This window comes from Salarias fasciatus, chromosome 17, assembly GCF_902148845.1.
Source record: "Salarias fasciatus chromosome 17, fSalaFa1.1, whole genome shotgun sequence".
Classification (NCBI taxonomy): domain Eukaryota; kingdom Metazoa; phylum Chordata; class Actinopteri; order Blenniiformes; family Blenniidae; genus Salarias; species Salarias fasciatus.
Window position 1 is genome coordinate 4,916,696 of NC_043761.1, and position 10,426 is coordinate 4,927,121.

At 44.0% G+C, this 10,426-nt stretch overlaps 1 protein-coding gene across 2 annotated transcripts in view; it reads right to left on the reverse strand.

The window, feature by feature from the left end:
* Positions 1 to 5,608, reverse strand: part of ppp1r12a (protein phosphatase 1, regulatory subunit 12A) — a 39,348-nt gene extending 33,740 nt beyond the window's left edge. For both annotated transcript variants that reach the window (XM_030113028.1, XM_030113027.1), the window contains exon 1: positions 5,277 to 5,608. In XM_030113028.1, coding sequence (XP_029968888.1) covers positions 5,277 to 5,513 — 237 coding nt within the window. In that variant the 5' untranslated portion in view covers positions 5,514 to 5,608. The remainder of the gene's footprint in view (positions 1 to 5,276) is intronic.
* Between the last annotated feature and the right edge of the window lie 4,818 nt (positions 5,609 to 10,426).

The window sequence follows — 10,426 nt, forward strand, 5'->3', positions numbered from 1 at the left end:
AACAAAAAGCACGGCTGATAAAATTAGGGGATTGGAGCCAGACAAAGAACAATCAAATCTAGGCCCCGGCCTATGAATTATTGAGTCACATCTTAATGTATTCAGTAATGTGTTAGAAATGCATGAGTGACGAGGTGAGCAGGACCGTAACAAAGGAGCCGCCAGTCTGCTGCACGCTTGTTTAACAACAATGGACAGAAGTCAATATTGAAGCAATTCAGCAGGATATTAAAGGAATTTTTTTTCAGTTTCATTGAGTTGGTGGTGTTATTTTGATCATTCAGCCACATGAGCAAAATATCTGAATCACATTCAGGCACGCACCCAGACAGATGGACCAAAAGTACATTGATTTATTTTCTGTCATAAGTTGAATCTATCCTCCCAAACAGGGATGTCAAACATGAGGCCTGTGGGCTAAAAACAGGCCTGCGAGACGATCCTATCTGGCCCGTCAAACCACCAAGCAAGTCAAAATGTCAAACAATGATTTTTTTTCCAACGAATTTCTTAACAGAAGCTGATCTGAGTTGAGATATAATGCTGCAATAATGCGTCAAACCCATGCTGTCAGGGGGATTTCATAAAATCACCCATAATGCAACAGCTGTGGAAGTTTTTGGGACATTTCACTGTATTTTGTACCAAAAAGTTTGATTAAAATTGACTTTATGTTGAGAAAGGAGTAATTTTATGTTGTAATTGACTGTTTCGTTTTATTTTTTGTGAAAATAGACATTTTCATTAAAAAATACTCAATGCTGCAACAAATAAAAAAAAAATTCTAAAACTTAAAGGTTGGTATGTCACAATTTTCTCAGTCCAGCCCACTCAAGATGAAACTCAGCTGGACGTGGACCCAACTGCATTAATGAAATCTAAAATACGCATGTTTGAAAGGAGGCATTTAAGGTTACATGCTGCCAGAAAAAAAGATCGATCCCTAACATCTCCATTTATATACATTAACAGAGTAGCTATGCCTTGATCACTTCTCATCATAAACAAGCAGTGAAGCTCAGACACTGATTTCAGGTTCATAAATAAAGGTAACTGTATAAAACATGGAGTCGGTTGGCCGAAAGCAGCTCATTAGGGGCTCAAATCTAAAGGAATGTGTGTCAAAATTATCAAAAAAGCAGCAATCTGTGCAATTAAATAACAAAAGCCACCACTAGAGCTGGGGGGTTCTTCACACCGGGAATTGGATCCATTTGACTGCGGAGGTTAAATAAAGATTGATGGATTTTTCTTTTAAAAATAGAGGTATAACAACAAAAAGGCCCAGATGTAAACATCTGGCTCGTTTATTGCTTCATGACAATGGCAAAATGAGCACTTCTCTATCCATTAAGACTAAACTAGGCAGGATGTGGCTACTCTACTGACAGCAGTTTATCAATACATTGACTGCAAAGTAGTTTGACACTTTGACAGCAGAGAAATGTCACCCACATCACTAGTTCAGCTCGCAAACAGCTAAAGAAAGACTTTTTTAGTGCACAATCAGAAAGCGTCACTTTTAAAATTCTGCTTGTCGTCTTCTTGAAAAGAAAGACTCGCTCTGTCAACTGATGTTCCTCAAGCCTTTAAGCTGCGCGCTGCACTCCCATAAAAACCCCACAAGCTGCCGGGAAGCTGAAAGCAGCGCCGTGCCTCGCGTCTCATCCTCAAAATATGTAATCGGAGGTAAGTCTTTATCTAACAGTCATCAGATCTGGGAGTCATTACGTGGGCAGATCACGGAGCTGGAGACTTGACAGATTTTCATAGATTAAGCTGTTCTGTGTGTGTATGTGTGTGTAAATAACCTGCCTGCCTATTGTGTGGGCAAACAGAACAGGTGAGAGCGGCACAGATCTGAGAGATGTGATGGGGTCTGGAGGAGGATGTCATCCTGTCTTTATCGGGACAGGATGGAGGTGGAGAGGGAGGGAGATCCACAGTAATTATGTAACGTGTTAATATGACTGATGCTGGTCGCAGCCACCTCATCTTCTTCCACCACATGCTCTGCGATTGTTCCATTACAGATTCATGAGGCCGACTCTCCTCTGGAGCTGCCAAAGACTCTCTCTGTTCGGTCTGTTATGCAACTCCCACTCTGTCCATGCAAATCCACCGACGCAAGCCACCAGCAACCTAGCGAGTGGTCGCCATGGCGACGGCGCGAGATAGTGTTCGTCGACTTCAGGGCCGTAATGAGGGTGTGTAATGTCAACAGAGCGCGGGCATTGTAACGCCCGCTAAGCCGGGCTGAGTCCTGTCACCTCGGAGCCGGGGATCAGCGAGGGCCACGAGCGCCGGAGCAACAAGTTCAGGTGTGGGTCAGCGGGGAGATTTGCCTGGTGCGAAGCCGCAAGCCCCGGTTACCTCCACTCTAATTGCCTTGATGGAGCTCAGTGGGCGACAGTCCTCCTCGCCCCGGCGTGGCACGGAGGGCAGGGGAGGGCGGGGGTTAGGTGACAGCTGAGGAATGTCTTCCCCGCTCTCTCTTTGCTATGGTTTCCAGCGACCGTCATGTGAGGAATGCACGGGCCGGGACGACGGGGACTTGGAATGCTCCCCTCCGAGACGAGGTCAGCCGACGGGATCGGGGACCTCCGCTCGTGTGCGGGAGGGACCCCTCGTTCACTTCGCCGCTGTCCACCTGCATCCGTGTGAACCCATCTCAAGCTAAATACTGACTCTGACCATGGCTTTAACGCAAGGTGATCACGCTCACACTACCTCAGGAGACAAATACCAGCTAATCTGATTCAGAACAGGCTGGAGCAGTAAAAAGACGGCAGAATAACCTGGAAACGTCGTGCATCTTTAATCTGCTAGTTTTACATCTGTATGCTCTACAGCTGCAGCTTTAAGCCCACAACACCAACAACCCCTGACACTTACCCCAGCATGCACTTTAAACTCTTGTAAGAATGTAAATATTGTCAGTCATTGTCTCATGATACATTTCTATTTTCTATGATTTAAGTACCTATTTTTTAGTATCGAAATTCTTTCTTCTTTTACTTCTCTATTATTTACTGGCTACTGCCATCGGCTTCCTATTAGAAAATAAAAATCAACCTCATGCGAATAAGCTGAATTTGTGCAACATTATAGAACATGTTGGAGAAATGAGGCAGAATGACACATAATGCCACACAATCTACCACTGTCTCTTTTAAATCCAGGCAAAAACAAAGCAGATGGATTTTAGATCCAAAGTTCTGAAACAATCCTACATTAACATACTCTAAAAGAGTCACTTCCAGATCTTTTTTACTTCATTATATTTGGCCCAAGTCAGGTTTTTTTGCAACTACTCAGCAATTTGTTTAACATCTGTTTGTAAAAGTGCTCTGAAAATCCAGCAACATTCCAAAAGACAACCACTCCACCAACTGAGCCACGGATGGTCCCTTCAGTAAAAAGTCGATTTTTAGGAGACGGCAGGTCGGCCGGTGACTGACACAGGGATGCAGCCTCTCACTTAAATGTGAGATTATAGCCGGGCCACACTACAAGGCGCAGCTACAGACTCTGAGTCATACCCAAACTTAGTAGCATCTGCTGCAAACCCAGTTAGGGAGAACTTGTGGCGGTGGTATTTATAACCCTGCACCGGTCACCAGCGATGGGAGTGATAGCTCTGCAGGAGTGAGGAGTGAGCGCGACACACTTCACAACAAAAGGTGGGGGGGTCACTCACCCACCCAAACACTTTTACTTCATCTGTTCAACTACTGCAGCTAAGAAAAGCACAGAAAAGACAAGTATCTTCTTCTGCGCTCAATACAAACTCTCGTATCCTTTCTAAGACCCCGAAATCCAGGGATCACATGCTGCCCTGTAAAACACACACACACACACACACACACACACACACTTAACAGCAGCGTCTAGTCTCCAGACATGGTTAGGTCTGAAGAGCGGCACTGCGAATTCTTTCCTCGCCGGAGCCGCTCATCCCTGGACATCAGCCCAAAAAAAGGCAACGTTTCCACCCAGTGCGTTTGCACAGGGGGCCATGCTAATTCCAGATTCAAATATAGCCCTCGATGAGCACAACTAGAGCTCCACTTAGTGCGACTGGAGAATGCACAGAGGAGACACCAACCTGAGGCTTGTATGTCATAAACATGAGCACATAAGGTAAATGATACTCTGGCTTATTTAAGCTACACATGTAGACATTAGTAATGACGGGAAGATATATGATGACATGACACATTTAATGTGTTGATTCTTGAGGAGGAGAAGCAAAATGCCAATGCAAATCCTTATGCATCAGTAATAACTAGATTGACATTTTGATGAACATAAAGCCATAAAGCCAGGAGCTAACAGGAAGCCACCACTATGAGCAACAGATAAACACTGAGTTGTCGTCTATCACTTTCAATTGATTCAGTACAGAAATGGCGCACATTTGGATTATAAAGTCACATGCACGGAGCACCATAACGCATAAAAATACCCGAACGTACATTTTACACGACAATCAACCACCTGTACAGACAGAAAATGATCATTTTTATGCAAATCCTTGGTTGGATTGCATCACTGTTTTCTACCTAGTCACAACTTTCTGCAAGCTAACTGCACCAAAAGGCTAGCATAGCGTTCAAACTAGGAATCCGCTGATAAAGAGTCGATCCTGTCTGAAATGTAATGTGGTGTTTGATGTTAAAGCAGGAAAATCGAGGTGCCATTTTCAGTGTTTGAGTGGAAACACCGGAGGTACAGCACGAAGCTACCGAGGCTACAGTTAGCTTGGCTTTATGACACTCCGGCCACAACGCTACGTATCAACCACATTACGCTTTTTAGTTACTTTCACACGCAACGAGGCGATTACATGTCGTTTTAGGAACAGAGACACCACTGTAGTGTCGTCTCTCAAAGCAGATAGTGAATGAATTAACCCCAAAACAGCCAGCTCCTGCTAGCACGGAATGCTAGCGCTAGCTAACACTCCGCTCGGCTAAAACTCAACCGTTTCCACGGATTCTCTGCAAAACACTTGAAATATTATCGGTGGGAATGTTACCACGAAACCACAGGAGGAGTACCAACACAACCAGGCGACTGGATGTCGCTTCAGCCGACTGTCGTGAGCTACCGGAGCCTTCCAGAGGGAGGTAAACAACGGGATGAGAATGGCTTCCATTTGACAGGTGCTCCGGGGGAAGCGGCCGGCTAGCGGCGAGGCCCCCGGCCGGGCCGAGCTTAGCCGGGCCGGGCCGGACCGGACCGGGCGCTGGGAGCAGCGGGGGAGCACTGACCTGGTGGAGCGCGGTGAGACCGTCCACATTGGCGTAGTTGATGTCGGCGCCGCGGTCGAGCATTCGCAGCACCTCCTCGGTGTCGCCGCTGGAGCAGGCGGCCAGAAACACGGCGCCATCGTCGAACTTCACCTTCGTCTTCTTCTTCTTCAGAACCGGCGGCTCCTGGTCCGTCTCCGAGCCCAGCCAGCGCTTCAACTGCTCATTCCGCTTCTGCTTGGCGTCCGCCATCTTCATCCCCCTCCTGTCTCGGGCTTCTTATCTTTCTCCGAGAGAGGATATACTTTATAGTGGCACTATCCCACAGCGCACTGGGGCGTGGGAAGGGAGGGAGGGAGGGAGGGCTGTGGAGGAGGAGGAGGAGGAGGAGGAGGGAGGATGGTTCACTTGAAGTCTCGCGAGAAGTGGAGTCTGCAGTATAACGTCATCACGAGAGGAGGATGATGATGAGGATGATGGAGGGTGAGCAGGGTCATCGTCATACACTGTGTCATTATACACTGTGTGTTGTAATTTAGTGCGCAGCACATTGTGTTACACATTAAACTCAGTGTTCTAGAATGCCATTTACACAGTCTAGAACACTGTCTTATACACTGAGTTCTACACAATATATTACTCAGTCTAACACACAGTATAGCTGTGCTATAGACTGAGTAATACATTATGTTACAGATTATCTACACACTGTTACACAGTGTGGAGGTATGGGACGACGGGCACTCGGATAGATGGATGGATGGACGGACAGATGGATGGACAGCCGAATGGATGGATGGATGAACAGCCGGACGGAAAGGCAGATGGATAAATGGATGATGGATGGATGGATGATTGGCTGGATGATGGATAGATGATGGATGGATAGACAGCTATAGGATGGATGGATGGATGGATGGATGGATGGATGGATGGATGGACAGCAATAGGATGAACTGATGGAAGGATCATGGGTGGACAGATTAATGAATGGATGGACAGACATTCAGATGGACGGCGAATCCAGAAGGACTGTCCTCGAATCTCACTGACGCTTGACTCATGAACAATATAAAACTTACTCCAAATCTATGAAGCAGCCGCCAAACGTCGACCCTCCGTATTACCCAACAAACTGAAGGCAGCAGAAACAAAATATGAAATTGCGTGTTTTACTTTACTTTAAGCTTTATAACATCATGTGTTCCTAACCTATTGCTTTCCATGCAGTAATGTTTATGTTTGAAGTGGAAACCTGGTACCTGCAGTTTTCCCTCGCTCCATCCAGCGCACGCCTGCACTTCGTTTACATGCGCTGGGTGATGTTCATTCCTCATATTTGTTTTCCATCTAAAATATCATAAATCAATCTCTTGACAAAAGCAAAACTCTTACCCCAGGTTGGGTTTTTCACTGTGTTTCTGTGTTTTTTCCCTCTTTCAGTCTGTTTCCTGGAAATGAATTTATGTGCAGAGTTGCGGTGAAATTCTTTTTTTTTTTTCTTGACTTCCCTTTTCTTGTCGCGCTATTAGTAATAGTGAATCATTTGAACTTATGGGCTTTCAAAACAAACTTTCATTTTGAATGTTTTCACCCTTTTTTTTTTTGCCATAACTCATCAATGAAAAAGCATATTCCAATGTACTATTTCCTTGACAGACATTAGAATTAAAAATGAGGTGTATTTCTTTTCATTAAGTAAAATTTTTCTGTCATGCTATGACTCACAATGATTCATTTGAACTTAATTCAATGTAGGTTTGCATTTCAGGAACCGCTAACAGCACAAGCTTTAATTTTGAAAGTGTCTTCCCCTTTGTTTTTCCTTGAAACAAATAAATAGTTGTTCTAGGTTGGATTTTCCTTCCAACTCTGTACTTTATTTCCTGGATATGCATTAGTAATCATTCACTATAAAACTCAAAAATCAAAATAACTTTAATGTAAATAATTATTAGAATTATAATTCATTAAACCTTTAATTATTTTTGTTGGTTTTGCAAATGGAACAAATGAAGAGTTTGGCAGTTTTCAACCAGATAGTCAAGACCAAGACTTTTCTCTCATGTTATTAGTCACGGTGAATCATCTGAACTCATAAAGAGGTGGGTTTTCATTTCAGGAAATGTCAAATGTTAATTTTCAAGGTGCTTCCCCCTTTTTTTTTCTGTGCTTGAATGTAACACGTTCAGTTTTCTCCTCATAAAAACGCTCGCCTCGGTTCGCCAGGGGAAGATAAAAACGGTCTCAGCGCAGAGTAGCTGTGATGATCTGATAGGTAACAGTGGAAGTGTTGGGACAGCAGTAGCAGCAGCAGCAGGGTGGTCCAGCTCAGACCTGGAGTGAAAACATGGTGGCCAGGCACAAAGTCAGTTTTTTTTTTTTTTTTTTTAATTGTTCTGGCTCTGCCATGTGTTATTGTTGGCAGACGCCCATGTGTACTCAGCAGGGGGTTGCGGGTATGAGGCACGCGGCCGTTCTTGTTTTGTTTTTTTCACACTGAGGTGCCATCAGAGATGATAAGCGATGCCGTTTGAAGTCTTTTTGATTGGAAACCACCCACCTGCTGAACCTGACATCCTGAAAAACAAGCTGTACAAGTCAAATCCCGATCCAAAACATTTACACAGCCACGACTGTGTGGAGCCACGCGAGGCCAATGCTCTCATTTCAGACCCGTCGTTGGTGTCCCCGACACTGACTGTGGGCAGACCGCAGGTCGAATGAGGGCTCGGAAAGGACAAGTCGCTCGGCCGACTGCTGATTCCGAATGTTACTGAGATGTGAGGGTGGCTTTGAGAGGAACGGCAGCAGCGTCAGTGTCGGGAAGAGGAGCTGATATCAGGAGGGGGAACCGATGCTCCGCCTGATGTTTGGAGGAGACGGACGACGTCAAACTAACTGGCAGCAACATTTTTTTTGGCATTTCTGTATTAAAAAAAAAAAAAACAGACGTCATTATTAAAACATTGCCGTGTAAATGGGAAAGTTTCCTAAAACAAAAATGCTAAATCGACGCCTTTTCATTTGAGATGTTATCTTGTGAACGGGGCTTAAAGCTGTTTCATCAGAACACATCAAATAAATGAATAAAAATGTCAGTGAAGCAAGCAGGAAAATGACCATGTCTGGCAACTTGTGCATATTTGTAAACTATAAAGGATAAATGGAAGGGTATATCACAATAAAAGGAGAAGAGAGAAAAAAACCAAATTATCCATCATTATTATTCCTGTAGCATTTCTTTTCATGACATAATATTAACTGAGGCATTTTTCTTCAAAACATTAAAAACTGTGCTTAAACATGTTGATTCTGAACAGGAAACGGGTGAAACTAACCCACAGTTTAGGCCCCATTTAAGGTTTTAATTTAATGTGGACAGCAGCAGTTGAGACGGTGCAGTTCACCTCATCGAGAGTGTCCTGAGTTCTTGGATGATGTAACATTCCCATAAATGCCCTCACTGGAGCGTACTCATGCTAACGGCCCCCCTCCGTCCCCGTCTGCAGCTGTCCTGCCTGAACACTTGACTCGCACACCTCATCTGGTTTCACAAACCGCACCAGAGGACGGTCGGACGGTCCCTTTCGGAAATACTCAATTACTGCTGTAAACAGTGGCTTCCTCCCCGGGATGGGTCACAGGTACTTCATTAAACCGGCTTCGCTCAGTGACCGGAGACAAACAGGAAGGGTGATTTGTGTTATTGATACACTTGAGTCATTTCCAGACACTTTTATGCTCTCGAGGAACAGCGGCGAACAGTAACTGGGGGTTCAAAGCTTGTCTGAATCAGCAGTAATACTGATATTTACTCTGATTCCTCACAGGCGGCCAGCATTGTAAGAAAAGCACCGACAGTCTGATGGAGGAAAAACTCTGTTTTAAGTATTATCTTCACTGAAAGAGGCTGCAGTGCAGCGAGTAGACACTGTGACGGACTCTGCTGGGGTAAATACAGCTGCTGGGGGCACAACAGGAAGTATAAACAGGATGCAAACCGGGTTCAGTCAAGTATGCAAATACATGTTAAAGTTTCCAAGCCTTCAGTGCTACACGAGGCCCCCCGTTACATAACAGCCGGAGGAGTAAAAAACACACAATACCCACAGGAAATGCTCAAAACAGTCCCAAAATAGTTATATGAAAGTGTTTTCAGGGAAAGTTTACACAACACCTACTATTTTTCACATCGGTTCAATCCATTGTGAATAATTACTGAAAGTAGCTGGTTGTTTTAGTCATAAAAAATAGGTGCACATGCATGAAGTGTGTATAACTTACAATCCTCAGAGATTTTACAGTAATATAATGTTTAAGGGATGAAATTACACAAGATTAAAAAAAAAATCCTTCTCCTTTTTAAAATTTCTTGGATACTAAAAAAAGCGTATGATTATGGGTCTAATCTTAGACCCAAAGGTTCAGAGAATAAACTTACAAGAAGTTGGATTGGTGTATTTTCACTGAAAATGTTACGAATTGCACTATATTACATTACTGCCTATCAAAACAGGAAATCTTTTTAAAAGTTAAACCAACTCGATCAAACATGAACAATATCAGCTTTTTATTTACCATGTTTTCTGGACTATAAGTTGCACTCGTTCTCATTATTTGCCTGGTCTGGCGACTTGTAGTCTTTATGAATTATGTATAATTTAACATGTTTAATTACGACTGATGGACATGAACTGAGATCTAAATGTTACCATCAACCTGAATCATCCTCTCACGCACCCTAGATTTGTGACTGCAAACTAGCTAGCCGGGTCAGCTATTAGCTTGTTAGCTTTAGCCATTGGTGTCAGTCAGCTGTTAGCTTCATGTGACTTTGTGCATTGCTCCTGTTGGTCATTGAGCTCTGAATCCCTCCCGAGTCGTCCCGATGCTTCATATTCGACACAGAGGATGAAGAATTCAGCAGATTCGGTGATGTGGAAGGAGACCGGGAGCTTGGTGAACTTGCTCACCTGACTTGTTAAGTTGATTTAACCTGTTCAGCCTCTCAAGTCTGTTTTTAATGCTATTGTGTGGCTGAATAACTGTTAATGTGTTATGTTAGCATACCAGACGCCTATTCAGCCTGTTGCTCTGTGTGCCATTGTATAGTGGAATAACTTGCCTTTCCAGAATAAATGTCCTTTCTTAGTCTTGGATTTTTGAGA